General features: G+C 44.9%; 1 protein-coding gene across 15 annotated transcripts in view; it reads right to left on the bottom strand.

Moving 5' to 3' along the window:
- Positions 1-19,982, bottom strand: part of pja2 (praja ring finger ubiquitin ligase 2) — an 88,661-nt gene that overhangs the window by 11,632 nt on the left and 57,047 nt on the right. For all 15 annotated transcript variants that reach the window (XR_007956704.1, XM_052020516.1, XM_052020504.1 and 12 more), the window contains 4 exons: positions 18,271-18,477; positions 11,333-11,441; positions 5,063-5,177; positions 3,952-4,067 (listed from right to left, as the gene is read on the bottom strand). Coding sequence is in view for 14 of the 15 variants with exons in the window: in XM_052020516.1 (XP_051876476.1) it covers positions 3,952-4,067; positions 5,063-5,177; positions 11,333-11,441; positions 18,271-18,477 (547 nt within the window). In the remaining variant the exon portion in view is untranslated. The remainder of the gene's footprint in view (positions 1-3,951; positions 4,068-5,062; positions 5,178-11,332; positions 11,442-18,270; positions 18,478-19,982) is intronic.

Below are 19,982 nucleotides of genomic sequence, written 5' to 3'. Positions count from 1 at the left end.
CATTGAGCCTGCTCTGCCATTCAGTAAGATCATGGCTGATCTGGCCATGGACTCAGATCCACCTACCTGCCTTTTCCCCATAACCCTTAATTCCCCTACAATGCAAAAATCCATCTAACCATGTCTTAAATATACTTAATGAGGTAGCCTCTACTGCTTCCATGGGCAGAGAATTCCACAGATTCACTACTCTCTGGGAAAAGCAGTTTCTCCTCATCTGTCCTAAACGTACTCCCCTGAATCTTGAGGCCATGTCCCCTAGTTCTAGTCTCACCTACCAGTGGAAACAAATTTCCTGCCTCTATCTTATCTATCCCTTTCATATCTTACATGTTTCTATAAGATCCTCTCTCATTCTTCTGAATTCCAGTGAGAATTCAATCTCGCCTCATAGGCTAACCCTCTCATCTCTGGAACCAACCTTTTGCGATTCATGCACAAGCACTCCCAAGTCCCTCTGCACAACAGCATGCTGCAATCTTTCACCATTTAAATCTGACCTTCTATTTTTCCATCCAAAGTGGATGACCTTGCATTTACCAACATTGTACTCCATCTGCCAGATCCTTGCTCACTCTCTTAACCTATCTGTATCTCTCTGCAGACTCCAGTATCTTCTGCACAATTTGCTTTTCCACTTAATTTAGCCTCAACAGCAAACTTAGATACGCTGCACTCGGTCCCCTCTTCCAAATTGCTAATGTACATCGTGACCAGTTGCAGCCCAACGCCAACCCCTGCGGCACCCCGCTCACTGCCAAACAGAGAAACACCCATTTATCCCAACTCTCTGCCTTCTATTGGTTAACCAATCCTCCATGCATGCTAATACATTACCCCCAACTCCATACATCCTTATCTTCTATGTGACACCTTATCGAATGCCTTCTGGAAATCCAAGTATACAACATCCACCTGTTCCCCTTCATCCACTGTGCTCATTATATCCTCAAAGAACTCCAATAAGTTTGTCAAACAGATCTGCCCTTCCTGAATCCATGCTGCGTCTGCCTGATGGAACCATTTCTATCTGGATGTCTCGCTCTTTCTTCCTTAATGATAGCTTCAAGCATTTTCCCGACTACAGACATTAAGCTAACTGGCCTATAGTTACTTGCCTTTTGCCTACATCCTTGCTTAAACAGTGGCACGACATTCACTGTCTTCCAATCTGCCGGGACCTGCCCAGAGTCTAAAGAATTTTGGTAAATTATCGCAAGTGCGTCTATTATAACCTCCGCCATTTCTTTCAGTATTGTGGGATGCATCCCGTTAGGACTAGGAGACTTGTCTTCCTTTGGGCCCACTAGTTTGCTCATCATTACCGCTTCAGTGACAGCGATTGTACCAAGGTCCTCACCTCTCATCGCATCCATAACATCTCTATTTGGCATGTTAGACATGTCCTCCACCATGAAGACCTCCACAAAATAGTCGTTCAAAGTCTCAGCCATTTCCATGTTGTCCAATATTAATTCCCCCTTCTCATCTTCCAAGGGATCTATGTTTACTTTAGTCACCCTTTTCTGCATTATATAATTATAAAATCTTTTACTATCTGTTTTTATATTTTGTGCAAATTTACTTTCATAATCTATCTTCCCTTTCCTTATTGCTTGCTAGGTGGTTCTTTGTTGCTTTTTAAAGTTTTCCCAATCTTCCAGCTTCCCACCACTCTTAGCAACATTGTATGCATGAGTTTTTAGCTTGATGCCTTCTTTTATTTCCTTACTTATCCAAGGCTGGCTCTCCCCACCCTTAGTGTCCTTGTTTTTGACTGGAATATTCTTTAGTTGAGCACCATAAAAAATCTCTTTGAAAGTCTTCCACTGTTCCTCAACTGTCCCACAATATAGCCTGTGTTCCCAGTCTACACTAGCCAACTCCTCCCTCATCCCGATGTAGTCTCCCTTGTTTAGGCATAATACACTGGTTTTAGATCAAACTATTGCACCCTCCATCTGTATGAGAAATTCAATCATACTATGGTCACTCTTTCCAAGAGGATCCCTAACCTAATATTCTGATTCAGGATGGTAAACATCTTTGGGAGAGCCTCTGGCATGTAGTGTTCCCTTACAATCGAGGTCATTTTTCTTCTTAGTGGAAGAGGTCAAAGGTTGTAACCCAAGCTAGTAACCACAGTGCATTTGCATATGGTACCCAAGGCAATCACAGTGCTCAATGGTGAGGGGGTGAAGCATTGTTGGAGACAGTGAAAAAGTTTTGGAGTACAAGGAGGTGAGTTACTCACCAGAGGATACCTGGTCCCAGACTCGCTCTTGTAATGTACTTATATGGTTGGTCCAGTTCAGTTTCTCATCAAAGGTGGACCTCAGGATATTACTCAGAGTGGACTTAACAATGGTAATGTCAGTGAACATTGGATATGGTTGGTCATGCCACTTACTTATGTCGCATCAATATTACTTGCTGCTGGGCAGTCCTTGGCTGAATGGCAAGGCCCTGGAGAGTGTTACTCAATAGCGAGACCTTGGGGAACAAGTACATAGTTCCCTGAAAGTGGCAACATAGGTTAGTGCTGAAGAAGGCAAATAGTGTACTTGCCTTTATTAGCCAAGGCATTCAGTGTAGGAGTTGGGACATCATGTTACAGTTTTACAAGTAGTTTGTTAGACCGCACGGAGTAGTATGTGCCGCTCTGGTTGCCACGCTATAAGGATGTGGTTAAGCTAGAGAAGATGGAGAAAAGATTCACAGGAATGTTGCCTGGTCTGGAGGACTTGAGTTATAAGGAGAGATTGGAATAGGCTGGGACTGTTTTCCCTGGAGCGAAGGAGGCTGAGGGTGACCTTACAGAGGTTTATAAAATTATGAGGGGCATAGATAGGATAGATAGTCACACTTTTTCCCAGGGTAGGGGAGTTTAAAACTAGAGGGCATAGGTTTAAGGTGAGAGGGTAAAGATTTAAAGGAGAACATTTTTCATACAAAGGGTGATGGGCTGCCAGAGGAGGTTGTAGAGGTAGATACAATGACAACATTTAAAAGACCTTGGATAGCTATATGGATAGAAAAAGTGTAAAGAGGCATGGGCCAAACGCAGCAAATGGAAATAGCATGGATGGGCATCTTGGTCAGCATAGATGAATTGGGCTGGAGGGCCTGCTTCCAAGCTGTATAATTTTATGAATCTATAAATGTTGCCTAGGTCCTGCTATGTATTGTTTTACTTCCTGAGAAGTTGCAAATAGAACTGAATATTGAACAATCAATAGCAGACATTGCTACTTCTGACCTTATGATGGAAGGGAAGTCATCCATGAAGCAGCTGAAGATGACAGGCCCAAGACACTACAATGAGGCACTCCTACAGTTACATTCTGGAACTGGGATGATTGACCTCTAGCAGTGACAACCACTTTCCTTTGTGCAAGATATGGCTCCAGTCAATGGAGTGTATTCTCCTTGATTAATTTCAATTTTAAACAGGATTCCTTGATGCCATATTCTTATCAAATGCTGCCTTGATATCCAGAGAAGCCTTTCTCACCTCACTAAAATTCAGCTTGTAGGTCCATGCTTGGCTTGCCAACCCTTGACAGTACCTTGAAAGCCATGGCCTTTTCCTCCTTAAAGGAGGATAATGGCAGCTGTACTGTGATGCATTTTAACAGACCACCCTCACAAATTTCTTCAAATGCCAAGGTTATCAACTTGGAAATATATTGTCGTTCCTTCATCACAAAATCCTGGAACTCCCCACCAAAGCAACCTATCTCTACCACAAGAATTGCAATGTTCAACTACCAGCTTCTCAAGGCAAACAAAGATGGGCATTCACCTCTTGCCCTGACTAATGATGCATACCACAAAGGACAGAAAGCTTTTGGAAAAATGTTGGTTATGTGCAAATTATGTTGTTCCAACTTTCCTGAACAATGAGATCTCACTTTCAAGAAAGCTTTCCAAAAATTTTAAGAAACATACCTTCTGTAACCAGAGGGTCACACATGGTCTATGAAATAGATGGTGACATGGTAATTCTGTTACCAAATCTTCTTTCACATATTCACTGCAACAGATAGCACAGGATTGTTCCAGGCCTGGAGGATCAAAAGTAAAACATCCATTCATTGCAACACAGATCCAAGACAGCACAACTTAAAAAAAGGCTCTACATTAAGTAACTAACGTGGGACCCATTGCAGATGGTGAGCAAGAAGGATGTTAAATTCTCTTACTCCCCATTCAAATACAAGGGGCTTATGCACATAACTGCAGCTGGCATTGATAATTTGATTGTACATTCCCACCTTTATTGGAAGAAGAGGGCAAGATATAATTAGGTCATAAATTTCGGTAAAAATTAACTGAATTAGGATCTGCAGTCTCTTGTGTCTCCATATTTATTTTGGATTTGCACCTTGTCATCTGTGAATATCTCATTTTAGATTCATCCACCAGCAATTCAACAGCACTTCCATCCTCTGAACTCTCCAGCAACGTAAAAGAGCAGCATTGTTGTGGAATCACCAGTATCTCAAGTTTTATGCAAGACACAGATCTGGCAATGAAAACTGCCACTTTTACCAAAACTGGCCAGAATTCTGCCAACACACAAAAATATTAAAAGTGCCATCACATCAAGGATTACATCACAAATGTTGGACAACTAGAGATGGCTAATAAAGGTGGCCTTCCATTGTTACTCACATACAACAAACTAAAATATCAGGCAAAGTGCCTAGAATTTCAGCTAAGATCCTCCTATTAGATGAGGCGAAGTTCTTTTACTTCCAGTTTATATATGTAACACTCGAATGAACAAAAGCCAATTGTCACACCACCTTTTGGGTTCAACTAATTCAGTCTCCAAAAAGGGACCTAATTTGGGATTTTTTTGCTCAATTTATTTTCTGGAGGGAAGGTGAATGTTTGCAGCATCAAATTAGAAACAATGGTTCAAAAGATCTGTTATATTTCTGAAAATGGAGCAAAAGTATCAAGGAAATTCCCACTGAATGTTTTCAATGGCTCTTGCAAGATTATATCAGACTAAAAAAAAAATCAGCAATTTATTAATGGGTATGTGACTTACCATTATGCTCCTCAGTGATTGGAACTTGTGGTAAGCATTCAATTGTTTCCTTGGGAGCTGGAGGTGGAGCTTGCTCCCCATCTATGGCCAGAGATTCCAGATGTGCCAGAGCAGCCTTCAAATAAACGAAGTTAAAACTGAAATTTCCAGGACAATAAAATGTTTACCTCGTGTATACTTTACAGAATACCTCCAGAGTCACAGTCAGAGAGAGTGTGTGTGTGCATGTCTGTGTGCACGCATATGTTTGAAGTTATGAATGAAACCAAAGTATTCGTCAACAAAATCACCTCTGAATCAGCTATCAGAGAACTGGGACACCAAAACGTTGCTCATGAACATGGCCAAGAGGCTGAATCCTCACATTCAGGTGGGCTCAATATTTTTATCACTATAACAGAATTATGAACATTTACAAATAAAATTATAGCAAATTCCTCAGCCTACCTACCTAGCAAATCAAGATTGCCCCTGTCTTTTTTGATGACCTTCTTCACTATCTACAATACCACTTAGTGTCATCTGCAAACTTACTCACCATGCATTGTACATTTTAAATAGTTTACATAGATGACGAACAACAATGGGCGCAGCACTGATCCCTGTGGCACACCACTAGTCACAGGCCTCCAGTCCGAAAAACAATCTTCCACCATCACCCTCTGCTTCCTACCATAAAGCCAATTATGTATCCACTAAGCTAGCTCTCCCTGGATCCCATGCAATCTCACCTTCTGGACTAGCCTACCATGCGGGACCCTGTCAAAGGTCTTGCTAAAGTCCATATAGAAACCGCCACCCACTACTGTACACAATACTCCACATCCACTGCCCTGCCCTCATCAATCCTCTTGGTTACCTCTTCAAAAAACTCTAAGAGATTTATGAGGCACAATTTCCCAAGCACAAAGACGTATTGATTATCCTTAATCAGTCCTTGTCTATCCAAATAGTGATAGATCCCGGCCCTTGGAATCCCCTCCAGTAACTTACCCACCACTGATGTCAGGCTCACCAGCCTGTAGTTCCCTGGCTTGTCTTCACTGCCCTCTTTAAATAATGGTTAGCCACCCTGCAGTCTTCTGGAACTTCACCTGTGGCTAAATAAGATGCAAATATCTCTGCAAGGGCTTCTGCAATTTCTTCCCTGGCTCCCCACAAGGTCCAAGGATGCACTTGGTCAAGCCCTGGGGATTTATCCACCCTTCATGTGTTTTAAGATTGCCAACACCTCATCTTTGGTTATTCATATTTGGTGCAAGACATCACAACTCATTTACATCAATTGGTTCGCTCCCTTGATCTTCTCCACAGGAAAAACTGATGAGAAACATTTCATTAAAAATCTCACCCATCTCTTATGGATCCACACATAGACGGCCATGCTGTTTTTTAAGGGCACCTATTCTCTCCCTAGCCACCCTTTTACTCTTAATATACCTGTAGAATCCTTTGGGAATTTCCTTAACCTTGCCTTCCAGATCCATCTCGTGCCCTCTTTTCACCCTCCTGATTTCCCTCTTATGTGCAGTCCTACAATTCTTATTCTCATCAGGGGATTCGCTTGATCCCGACTACCTAAACCTGATGTGGGCCTCCTCCTCTTTCCTGACCAGAGCCTCAATATTTCTCGTTAACCAAGGTTCCCTAAACTTGCCAGCCTTGCCCTTCACCCTAACAGGAACATGCTGCCCCTGGACTCTTGATATCACACTTTTAAAAGCCTCCCACTTGCCAGGTGTCCCTTTACCTGCAAGGAGTTTCACCCAATCAATCTCTGCAAGTTTACGCCTAATGCCTCCAAAATTGGCCCTGCCCAATTTAAGACCTTAATTTGTGGACCACTGTCTTCCTCCATAACTATTTTAAAACTAGTAGAATTCTGGTAACTGGTCACAAAGTGCTCCCCCACTGACAGTTCATTTACTTGCCCTACCTTGTTCCCTAAGGGGAGGTCTAATGTTGCGCCCTGTCTATGTATTGATTAAGGAAGCTTTCTTGGACACATTTAACAAATTCCATTCTGTCCAAGCCCTTTGCACTATGGATGACTCAGTCAATCTTAGGGAAGTTAAACTCTCCCACTAATACTACCCTATTATTCTTCCAACACATCTGCGTTCTCCCAACACATCTGCTTCCCTAATTCCCACTGAATATTGAGGCGCCTATAATACAGTTCCATAAAAGTGACCATTCCTTTCTTGTTTCAAGTTCTACCCATTGATGGATTCGACTGTTTTAAGTAGTTTTTTTTAAACACGTATAGTGTTTCATACACCTCAAGTGGCTGCACAAGGAATGGCCGCTTCCTAGCTTATTGGTTCGTCCATCAGGTGAATATGTGTGTGTTCTCAATGGTTGGTTTGGCCACAGGTATCTAATAGGTTTCCTGATTGGACTATTGTTAGCTCTTATCTCAGGTATAAAAGGTGTCGCTTTTTGTTAATCACTCTCTTGCTTATCTCTCTCTCACCTCTCTCTCTTGCTCTCCTCCCCACCCCCCCCCCCCCCCCCCCCCCCACCCCCCAGCTCATCTTTAGTTCCTTTTGTCTCGGCTCATCTCCTAGTAGTAAAGCGAGTGCCATGTGCTCTGTGACAGTTTCTTTGTTTTAAACTTTTCCATTAAAACTTTGTGAAGCACCAAGTTGTTTTCAACTCATTCCTGGACTTCTGAAACAACCTGCGGATTCGAAAATAACCGGATCCAACACCATATAGCCTCACTGAATGATCCCCCCAAAAATAACCTCTCTAAGCACTGCTGTATTGTCCTCCCTCATCAGAAAGGCAACTGCCCCCCTTTTACCTGTACCCCTATCGTGCCTGTAGCATCCGTACCCTGGAACACTGAGCTGCCAGTCCTGCCCTTCTCTTAGCCATGTTTCTGTTATGGCTATAATATCTTAGTCCTTCGTTATTCCTCTTCTGCACTATTTTTATAATTTATAGTAATTTTTATGTCTTGCATTGTACTACTGCCGCAAAACAACAAATTTCACGATATATGTCAGTGATAATAAACCTGATTCTGATTCCCAAGCCAATCAAATGCCCCGAGTTCATCCACCTGACCTGTTAAAGCCTCTTGCATTGAAATAAATGTAGTTTAAACCACCGGTCTTTGCTCTCTCTTTGCCATGCTCCTGGCTGTCATCTACTAAACTTGCTCTCATTGGCTATAGCACTTGCCTCCAACTTCTCAACTGCCTTGTTTTTGTTCAGAATGAGACATGGCTCTTTTTGGAAGAGGATGCCCTCACACATTTATCCCAAGGGATGACAAAACTACTTTAAGCTTCAAGCCAAAGATTTCCTTACTCTTTTCCTTGGAGGCAATGCACAGGCTGCTTTATCTTTACCTACCACCAGAACTCACAAGGGATATTCAAAGGTCAATCTTCCAGCAGTGATCTAACAAAAAAGCCTGAAAATCATTGCTGTCCTTCCAAGATTATATCATATTGTTTCCATCCCCTTTCTTTGACTGATATTTTGCGAGAAATAACCTGGAACCTTACTCTTTGTCAACAATGCTCCTGGACTTTCAATTAACATTGAGAAAATGGTTAGTGTTCATTGTCCCCTAACACCACTTCATCGTTGTAACCCATGGGCTAGGATGCAATCTCTTTGTTCAACTGCAGCACACAACAATAAATTTTCTTAAACATGTCTAAACCTATTTTGAAGCGTTCCTGGTGCAGATTAGTGTTTAAATATTGTTGCCACAATAGGACAGTGTAGTAAAGATTGGTAAACCAAATACAATACATCAACTGCACATTAAAATAGCGGAAAGTTGGGAAGCGAAGAACGATAGCCAATATTGTCAAAAATTAGGTTAACTTTTCCTTATGGACCAGTTGGGCCGAAGGGCCCGTATCCATGCTGTGTGACTCTAACTGCAAAGAATGTACAGAAAATTGCAGGATGTGAAAGTCAAGGCACTAATTTAGACCGTTTTTATGCATGAAGCAAACATGTAGCCTGGGACACAGTAAATATACTAGGAAAATGCAATTGAAATAAGTAAAGTAAGGCATGAAGACTGATTAACAAATAGAGAGAATGAAGGAGGGGATGAAACCTCCAAAGGGCCATGTTGCTGAAGCAAGCAAGGTGTGTGGATGAATTCTATATAATTAATTTAAGGATACCATTCAAGGTGTAGCTCAGGTGTAAGAGAATAAACAAGAAAGATAAGGAATGACAAAAAAGACAATGCTAGTGATAAATGAAACAGGGAGAGGGAGGGGGGGGGAGAGGGAGGGGGGGGGGGGAGAGGGAGGGGGGGGGAGAGGGAGGGGGGGGGAGAGGGAGGGGGGGGGGAGAGGGAGGGGGGGGGGAGAGGGAGGGGGGGGGAGAGGGAGGGGGGGGGAGAGGGAGGGGGGGGGAGAGGGAGGGGGGGGGAGAGGGAGGGGGGGGGAGAGGGAGGGGGGGGGAGAGGGAGGGGGGGGGAGAGGGAGGGGGGGGGAGAGGGAGGGGGGGGGGAGAGGGAGGGGGGGGGAGAGGGAGGGGGGGGGAGAGGGAGGGGGGGGGAGAGGGAGGGGGGGGGAGAGGGAGGGGGGGGAGAGGGAGGGGGGGGAGAGGGAGGGGGGGGGAGAGGGAGGGGGGGGAGAGGGAGGGGGGGGGAGAGGGAGGGGGGGGGAGAGGGAGGGGGGGGGAGAGGGAGGGGGGGGGAGAGGGAGGGGGGGGAGAGGGAGGGGGGGGAGAGGGAGGGGGGGGAGAGGGAGGGGGGGGAGAGGGAGGGGGGGGAGAGGGAGGGGGGGGAGAGGGAGGGGGGGGAGAGGGAGGGGGGGGGAGAGGGAGGGGGGGGGAGAGGGAGGGGGGGGGAGAGGGAGGGGGGGGGAGAGGGAGGGGGGGGGGAGAGGGAGGGGGGGGAGAGGGAGGGGGGGGAGAGGGAGGGGGGGGAGAGGGAGGGGGGGGAGAGGGAGGGGGGGGAGAGGGAGGGGGGGGAGAGGGACGGGGGGGGAGAGGGAGGGGGGGGAGAGGGAGGGGGGGGAGAGGGAGGGGGGGGAGGGAGGGGGGGGAGGGGGGGGGAGGAGGGGGGGGAGGGGGGGGAGGGGGGGGAGGGGGGGGAGGGGGGGGGAGGGGGGGGGGGGGGGGGGGAGGGGGGGGGGAGGGGGGGGGAGGGGGGGAGATGGGGGGGGAGATGGGGGGAGATGGGGGGGGAGATGGGGGGGGAGATGGGGGGGGAGGGGGGGAGGGGGGAGGGGGGGGAGGGGGGGGAGGGGGGGAGGGGGGGAGGGGGGGGGGGGGGGGGAGGGGGGGGAGGGGGGGGAGGGGGGGGAGGGAGAGGGGGAGGGGAGGAGGGAGGGGGGGAGGGGAGGAGGGAGAGGGGGGAGGAGGGAGAGGGGAGGGGAGGAGGGAGAGGGGGAGGGGAGGAGGGAGAGGGAGGAGGGAGATTAGGTGCGAGGGCAGAGGGCGGAGCGGGCAAAGGTGGAGAGCAGGTGAGGGTGGATGCAAGCAAGGGTGGGGGAGGGTGAGGGAGGACACGGAGAGCAAGAGAGGGCACAGGGAGAGAAAGAGAATGTATGAGAGAAAAAATGCCATCAATGTCAGATTCACCAATACTGCCACCACCTGAAAAGTAATGACAATTCTGATTCTCACCACTGCTGCTGCCACCTTGACAGGCAATACCACCATTAACACTTACATACAAAGATAGGAACTAGGAATAGAACCACCTTGATCTGTTCCACCATTCACAAAATCACTGGTCCGACTACAATCTCAACACCAGATTTCCACCTACACATGATAATCTTTCACCCAAGAATCTGCTTCAAAAAATAATTTGCTTCCACTCGCCTTTGCAAAATAGTTCAAAACACTCACATCCCCTCAGTGCCAATATGTTCCTTCCCCATATCTATGCCCATCCATAAACTTTGATATTATCATGAGGATGTTACCATGAAGATGTGAAAGGTGACATCAATACAATTTCATTATTGTAGTAGGGCCTTGTTAATGGTTTAAAACCGGATTTGAACCCAACACTCAGAATTGAAAGGGAAAAGACATTGTTAATCATTTCTTCTGCTTAAATATAATTAATCCATTAACAAGGATAGCTAGAATAGTTAAAAATGTTTCATTAAACATGAACTTGACAATCAAATTTTGAAACAAGCTGCTCAAAAGGCTATATTCAGGATTCTAACAGTATAAAAGTAGAATAAAATATACAGATATAATATAAAAATCCTAGTTTATTCAATTAAAAATTTCTGGGTTTCATATAACATAAAGGTTTACCACCTCCATTGCTTGAGCCAATCGCTCTTCTAGAGCCATGAACGTAAGGAGCTGTGGATCAACAGATGATATAGCTTGAGCTGCAAGTCCTTCACCAAGTTCATCTAGCAGTCTGAAATAGGCAATATGAAAGCATTTGTCAAACACTTTGTAAAAAAAAATTATTAACCTCGAGGCCTCCTTACCTGAACCACGAAGAGATGGGTTGATACTTTTTCCTGCCTTAGAATTAAAAAAATTATCCTCTAGCAAAAGTAAAAGGTTTTTAAAATTTTCACTCAAGTATTTATGCGAATTAAAATGTACAAGCAGAGGCCATACAGAAACCAATAGCTTCACTTAAACTTGTCTCTGAAAAACATAATATACATCAGTAATTCAGCTGTTTTGCAAAGCCTGTTCAAGATTTAGTCATTCTGGTTTTCTAGAACTTTTTTTGTCTGCAAGAAGGCAATAACTGAAGAAAGGAAGAAGAAAAACATTAATGTACCCATCTTAACTCTTTTCAGAACTGCAGTGATATAGACTATGCAATATGTCACTTTTCATCAAGTTCTGAGACTTTGTCCAGTCAGACAAGAAAGTGAAATATCTATCTTTGCAATAAGACATTCTATTTGGTTAGCTAGAAAAGGAAAAAACGTACAACGTTACAGCACAGTACAGGCCCTTCGGCCCATAATGTTGTGCCGACATTTTATCCTGCTCTCAGATCTATCTAACCCTTCCCTCCCACATAGCCCTCCATTTTTCTGTCATTCATGTGGCTATCTAAGAGTCTCTTAAATGTCCCTAATGTATCTGCCTCCACCACCTCTGCCAGCAGTGCATTCCATGCACCCACTACTCTCTATGTAAAAAAACTTACCTCTGACATCCCCCTTATACCTTCTTCCAATCACCTTAAAATTATGCCCCTTTGTGTTAGCCATTTTCACCCTGGGAAAAAGTCTCTGACTGTCCACTCGATCTAAGCCTCTTATCATCTTGTACACCTTTATCAAGTCACCTCTCATCCTCTTCACTCCAAAGGGAAAAGCCCTAGCTCGCTCAACCTGTCCTCAAACATGCTCTCCAATCCAGGCAGCATCCTGGTATATCTCCTCTACAACCTCTCTAAAGCTTCCACATCCTTCCTATAATGAGGCGACCAGAACTGAACACAATACTCCAAGTGTGGTCTGACCAGATTTCTATAGAGCAGCAACATTACCTCGCGGCTCTTGAACTCAATATCCCAACTAATGAAGGCCAACACTCCATACGCCTTCTTAACAACCCTATCAACCTGTGCGGCAACCTTGAGGGATCTATGGACGTGGACCCCAAGATCCCTTTGACGCTTCATACTGCTAAGAGGCCTGCCATTAACCTTGTATCCTGACTTCAAATTCGATCTTCCAAAGTGTATCACTTCACACTTTTCCAGGTTGAACTCCATCTGCCACTTCTCAGCCCAGCTCTGCATTCTATCAATGTCCTGTTGTAATCTACAGCAACCTTCTACACTATCCACACCACCACCAACCTTTGTGTCATCAGCAAACTTACTAACCCACCCTTCCACATCCAAGTCATTTATAAAAATCACAAAGACCAGGGGTCCCAGAACAGATCCCTGCGGAACACCATTTGTCACCGACCTCCAGTCAGAATATGCTCCATCTACAACCACCGTCTTCTATGAGCGAGCCAATTCTGAATCCACACAGCCAAGTTTCCCCGGATCCCATGCCTCCTGACTTTCTGAATGAGGCTTCCATGAGGAACCTTATCAAACGCCTTACTAAAATCCATGAACACCACATCCACTGCTCTACTTTCATCAATGTGCTTTGTCACATCCTCAAAAAATTCAATCAGGCTCGTGAAGCACGACCTGCCCCTCATAAAGCCATGCTGACTGTCCCTAATCAGCCTATGCTTCTTCAAATGCCCATAAATCCTGCCTCTAAGAATCTTCTCCAGAAATTTGCTCACCACTGAAGAAAGACCCACTGGCTTGTAATTCCCAGGGTTGTCCCCACTCCCTTTTTGAACAAAGGAGCAACATTTGTCACCCTCCAATCATCTGGCACTACTCCTGTAGCCAGTGAGGACACAAAGATCATCGCCAAAGGCACAGCAATCTCTTCCCTTGCTTCCCGTAATAATCTTTGATGTATCCTGTCCGGCCCCAGTGACTTATCTATCCTAATGTTTCTCAGAAGTTCCAGCACATCCTCTTTCCTCACATCGATATGCCCTACCACATCAGCCTGTTATACACCATCCTCACAAACGTCAAGCTTCCTCTCACTCGTGAATACTGAAGCAAAGTATTCATTAAGGACCTCCCCTACCTCTTCCAACTCCAGGCACGTTTCTTCTTTTATCTCTGATTGGTCCTACCCTCACTCTAGTCATCCTCCTATTCTTCACATATGCATAGAATGCCTTGGGGTTTTCCTTAATCCTGCTCGCCAAGGCCTTCTCATGACCCCTTCTACTCCCTTGTCCATTCTTAAGCTCCCTCCTGGCTATCTTGTAACTCTCCAGAGCCATGTCTGATCCTTGCTTTCTAAACCCTGGGTAAGCTTCTTTCTTCCTCTTGACAAGATATTCTATGTCTCTTGTCAACCACAGTTCCTTCACTCTACCATCCTTACCCTGCCTCAATGGGACAAACCTATCCAGAACACCATGCAAGTACTCCCTAAACAACCTCCACGTTTCCATTGTGCACTTCCCCAAGAACATCTGTTCCCAATTTACACTCCCAAGTTCCTGCCTAATAGCATCATAATGCCCCCTCCCCTAATTAAATACTTTCCCAAATCGTCTGCTCCTATCCCTCTCCAAGGCTATGGTAAAGGTCAAGGAGTTATGGTCACTGTCTCCAAAATGCTTTCCCACTGGATCTGAAACCTGGTAAGGCTCATGGCCTAGCATCAAGTCCAGTATGGCCTCTCCTCTAGTCGGCCTGTCCACATACTGGGTCAGGAATCCTTCCTGGACACACCTAACAAACTCTGCCCCATCTATCACCTTTACACTAAGCAGGTGCCAATCAATATGAGGGAAGTTGAAATCACCCATGACAACAACCCTGTTATTTTTGCACCTCTCCAAAATCTGCCTCCCGATCTGCTCCTCAGTGTCTCTGCTGCTATTGGGGGGGGGTCTGTAGAATATCGCTCCCTTCCTGTTTCCGACTTCCACCCACACTGACTCAGTAGATGATCCCTCCAGTACATCCTCCCTTTCTACAGCTGTGATACTGTGCCTGATCAGCAAAGCCACTCCCCCATCTCTTTCACCTCCATCCCTGTCGCTTTTGAAACATCTAAACTCCAGAATATCCAACAGCCATTCCTGCCCTTGTGACAGCCAAGTCTCTGTAATGGCCACAACATCGTAGTTCCATGTACTTACCCACGCTCTAAGTTCATCACCCTTGTTCCTGATACTTCTCACATTAAAGTAGACACACTTCAGCCTATCCAACTGACTGCAATTTTGCCCTTTCAACTACCTATCCTTCCTCACAGTCTTTCTGCACACTGCATCTACTTGTACACTAAATGCACCAACCTCTGACCTATCACTCGTGTTCCCATCCCCTACCAAACTGGTATAAACCCTCCCCAACAGTTCGAGCAAACTTGCCCACAAGAATATTGGTTCTCCTCCAGTTCAGGTGTAACCCATTCCTTTTGTACAAGTCATACCTTCCCCAGGAGAGATCCCAACGATCAACAAATCTGAAACCCTGCCCCCTGCACCAACTCCTCAGCCACACATTCATCTGCCAAATCAACCTATTCTTACTCTCACTGATGCATGGAACAGGCAGCAATCCAAAGATTACTACCCTTGAGGTCCTGCTTTTCAGCTTCCTAACTAGCTCCCTATATTCCCTCTTCAGGACCTCATATCCTTTCCTACCTATGTCATTGGAACCAATAAGTATCACAACCTCTGGCCATTTGCCCTCCCCCTTCAGAATGCTGTGGACCCGATCTGAGATGTCCCTGAACCTGGCAGCCGGGAGGCAACATACTATCTGGAGTCTCTTTCACATCCACAGAGTCTCCTGTCTGCCCCTCTTACTATTGAATCCCCTATCACTACCATTCTCCTCTTCTCCCCCCTTCCCTCTGCACCACACAATCAGGCTCAGTGCCAGAGATCTGGTCACTGTGGGTTTCCCCCGGTAGGTCGTCCCCCTCAACAGTATCCAAAGCGGTATACCTGATATTCAGGGGAACGGCCACATGGGTACTCTGCACTACCTGCCAATTCCCCTTCCTTCTCCTGACAGTCACCCAGCTACCTGCCTCCTGCAGTTTAGGAGTGACTGCCTCCCTGTATCTATATGAGCTCCTCGTTCTTCTGTACAGTATGTAAGGAGCTGCAGCTGGATGCACCTCGTGCAGATGTAGTTATCACGGAGACTGGAGGTCTCCCAGAACTCCCACATCTCACAAGATGAACACACCACTGACCTTGGAGCCATTCTAGCTACTCTAGCCTGGCACTAAAGGAAATATCAGAGAAAGAAAACAGAAAGAAACTTACCAGAGACTTACCTCAGCCTCCGCCTCCTCTCGCCGAAGCCTCCTGAGCCAAAGCCTCAAGTGCTCCACTCTAACACTGGTCTACTCTAACAATGGCCGCCCCACTTATACCTACTTTCCTTTTATTCCTTGCTGTTAATTAGCCAATCAACTAATAACAATTTGCAAGTGTGCCTCTTTTAGGTTCTTGCAAGGTGAAACTCACAAGCACACACACACACAGACTCACCTCTTTTCAAACCTCCCGCTCCAACTCCTGACTCTGCAAAGTGAAACTCACAACCACACGCACAGAGACTCACCTCTTTTCAAAGCTCCTGCTCCAAATCTCGCTCCAATTCCCGACCCTGCAAGGTGAAACTAAAGGTGCAAGGTGAAACATTATATCCCAGAGCTTAAAACTTAAATGGTGAAGGCATTAAATTTTGGGAACTTCATACCAAATAGTCTGCTTTTTCTTATAAGAGTACAGGACGAAGTACTGCAATTATGTACAAAAGACTGCCAATGCAGCCTAAAGTGGGTGTCGTAACAACCACATTCAGATTGGAAAACCACAAATATGTCTATATTGTTTATAAAGGGAGGAAGACAAAAACAGGTCACCATAGGCCTGTTAACTTAACATCTACTGTTGGTAAGATGCTGTAGCCTGTAAACAAGGAAGAAACTGAGAAGCTTAATGTAATCTAACCAAGTCAATGTGGTTTTATGAAAGGCAAACCAAGTTCGACAAATTTGCCAGAGTTCTTCAACGATGCAACATGTAGAGTTGACAGAAAGGGAAACTGAAGATGTGTATTTGGGTCTTCAGAAAGCACCCAACATGGTGCCACATAAAAATGTAGTAGTGCACAAGTATTAGGAGAAATGTGTTGGCAGGCACTGAAGATACATTATGGCATAGAAGACAAAGAATTTGAATAAATGGGTCTTTTTCAGGCTGGCAAGAAGGATCTAACTAGTGGACTGCCCCAAGGATCAGTTGTTGGTCTTCAATTGCTTACAATGCATATTAATAATCTGGACGAGGAGTCAAAGTGCAAGGTGGGAGGGAATGTTTCAATCAGGATATAATGGGACAGAGAAAGGGTGAGTGAGTGGATGAAAGTGGAGATTGATGTGGGAAAGTGTGAGTTCATGTACTTAAGAGAAATGTAAATGGAGACTACCTAAATGGAGAAAGATTGTAGATGAGGGAAGTACAGAGGGATCTAGCTGTTCTAGTGAACAAATGGTCTTTATTGCACACGGGTTGAAGTTTAGAAATAGGGAAGTATTACTACAATTGTGAAGTGACACCTGGAGTACTATGCAGAGTTTTGGTGGGATGAGAGCTTTGTCCTGTCATGAGTGGCTAAAGAACTTACATCTATATTCTTTGGTATTTAGAAGAATGAGTGCTGATCTTTTTGAAACATACAAGATCCTTAGAAGATATGACAGGTTGATGAGGAGATGGTTCCACTAGTGGGAGACTCTGGAACGAGAGGACAAGATTAGGGGTGTTCATCTTAAAATTGAGGTGCATAAGAACTTCTCACAGAGTGTGGTTAAACTCTGGAGTTTTCTACCCGAGGCGCAATCACTGGGGGCATTTAAAGAGGAAGTAAATACATTTTTGAAAGATCAGGGAATTGAAAGCTGTGGAGGACTGGCACAGAAGAGGAGATAATACCTGGGCAGATCAGCCATGATGATATTGAATGACCAAACAGGGTTATGTGCTAAGTAGCCTCCTACTGCTCTATTTTCTTACATTCTTAAAGTATTTTTCAGGATCAATATTCAGTAAAAACTCTGATAATCTGCTATTGAGTTGTTGGACATCACAATGGTTCGGCATCTGACTCACTGAATGCTGACTGTCAGATTTCACAGGGAAGCTGGATGCATCATCTCGCTGAATCTTAAAACAAAATATCTTACTTTCTCAGGTTAAAAACCTGAAAATTCAAGAAACAAGGAAACGGTAACTGCCTAGATTGAAAAAGCAAAATATTTGAAAGATCTGAGTTTTAATAACATTTATTAATCTAACCTACTGCTGGGGGCCTTAAAGCTCTGTCTCAGTTCACAAGAACACTGTAAAGGGAAAAAAAAAGCCATGCTAGGTGGCATTCATCTATAATGCCATGACATAATTGTACAAAGGAAAACAAAATTTATCTCCTTATGACTACTCCGAAACATAACCTGTCATCTGTCAGGGCTGAGGTGAGAAGAGCTTAGCAACGTGAAGCAAGATAATGAGTGAACATGACAAAGTTTTCATACACACACACACACACACACACAAAGCCGTCATGCACACACATAATGGGATTATACCAGCTGCACGAGATACCTGAATACCAACAAAAATATTAAAAACTTACAAACCTCCATTCCATATCCAAATCTTCACTTATGCTGGAATCATCTTCAAAGTTGTTGCTGTCATTTAGAATTAGAAGTCCTGAATGCCCAAGTTGACCTAGCCCTTCAGTCTCATCGGTGCTGCTGCTGCTGCTGCTGCTACTAGTGCTATCACTTTCTTCATTAAATGCCACCCAAGGAATCTCTCCTTCTTCCAAGGAGGCTGGTTCTCTGCAGAAATAAAATATGGTTATATTAGAAACAGTGGAGTAGACCATTTGCGCATGCCCTGCCATTCAATAAGACCATAGCCGATCTTTTATTTCAGAACCATTTTCAATTCATGACCCCATATCTCTTGATTCTCTTAATATCCAAAAATTTATCAACGTCTGTCTGGAGTATACTCAACGAATGAACCTCTACACACTTCTTGGGTGGAGAATGTCAAATAATCACTAACCTCTATGTAGAGAAATATCAACTCTTCTCAGTTCCAAATGGTCAACTCTGGTTCTAAACACCCAAGCCAAGAGAACCACCATTGCTATATCTATGTGAGAATTTTATGTTTCATTGAGATTATCTCATCTTTATGCTTGGAGAATGAGGGCGAGGTACTAAATAAGTACTTTGCATCGTTATTCACCAAAGTGAAGGACATGGAGGATAGCGAGAGCAGTGTGGGGCATGTTAATGTGTAAGGGCATTTTGAGATCAGGAAGGAGATGGTGCTGGGTCTTTTGAATAGCATGGAGTCCCCAGGGCCTAATAGGATATATCCCAGGTTATTGTAAGAGAGGAGATTACTGGGGCCTTGACGAAGATTTTTGTATCTTCATGAGCAAAAGGCAAGGTCCTGGAGGACTGGAGAGTAACCAATGTTGTTCTTTTTTTCAAGAAGAAAATAGGGATAATCCAGGAACTTAAAGAACAGTGAGCTTCACATCAGTGGTAGGGAAGCTAATGGAGAGGATTCTTAGGGATAGGATTTACGCACCTTTGGAAAAACATGGCCTGATTAGGGACAGTTAGCATGGCTTTGTGCGGGACAGGTCATGGCTTACAAAATTGATTGAGTTTTTTTTTTTGAGGAGGTGACCAATGCGACTGATGAGGGTAGGGCAGTGGATGTTGTCTACATGGATTTTTAGCAAGGCACTTGACAAGGTCCCTCATGGTAGACTGATCCAGAAGGTTAAGATGCATGGGATCCACGGTGACTTGGTAGTTTGGATTCAGAATTGCCTTGCCCATAGAAGACGGAGGATAGTGACGGAAGGGTGTTATTCTGGCTGGAGGTCCATGTGGTGTTCTACAGGGATCAGTGCTGTTTGTGATATATATAAATGACTTGGATGAAAATGTAGGTAAGCAGTAAGTTTGCAGACATCACAAAGGTTGATGGAGTTGTGGACAGAGTAGAGGGCTGTCAAAGGATACAGCAGAATACAGATCCGTTGCAGATAGGAGTGGAGAAATGGCAGATGGCAGCAAGTGTGAGGTGTTGCACTTTGGGAGGTCTAATGTCAGTGGAAAGTATACAGTTTATGGTTGGACCCTGAACAGCACTGGTGTACAGAGGTCCAAGTCCAAAGCTCCCTGAAAGTGGCCATGCAAGTAGATAGGGTAGCAAAGGCAGTGACTGGCGTGCTTGCCTTCATTGGTCAAGGCACTGAGCTTAAGAGTCAGGAAGTCATGTTGCAGCTATAATAAACTTTGGTCAGGTCACGCCT

Source organism: Pristis pectinata, chromosome 7 (genome assembly GCF_009764475.1).
Source record: "Pristis pectinata isolate sPriPec2 chromosome 7, sPriPec2.1.pri, whole genome shotgun sequence".
Classification (NCBI taxonomy): Eukaryota; Metazoa; Chordata; class Chondrichthyes; order Rhinopristiformes; family Pristidae; genus Pristis; species Pristis pectinata.
This window is presented reverse-complemented; position numbering and strand designations above follow the sequence as displayed.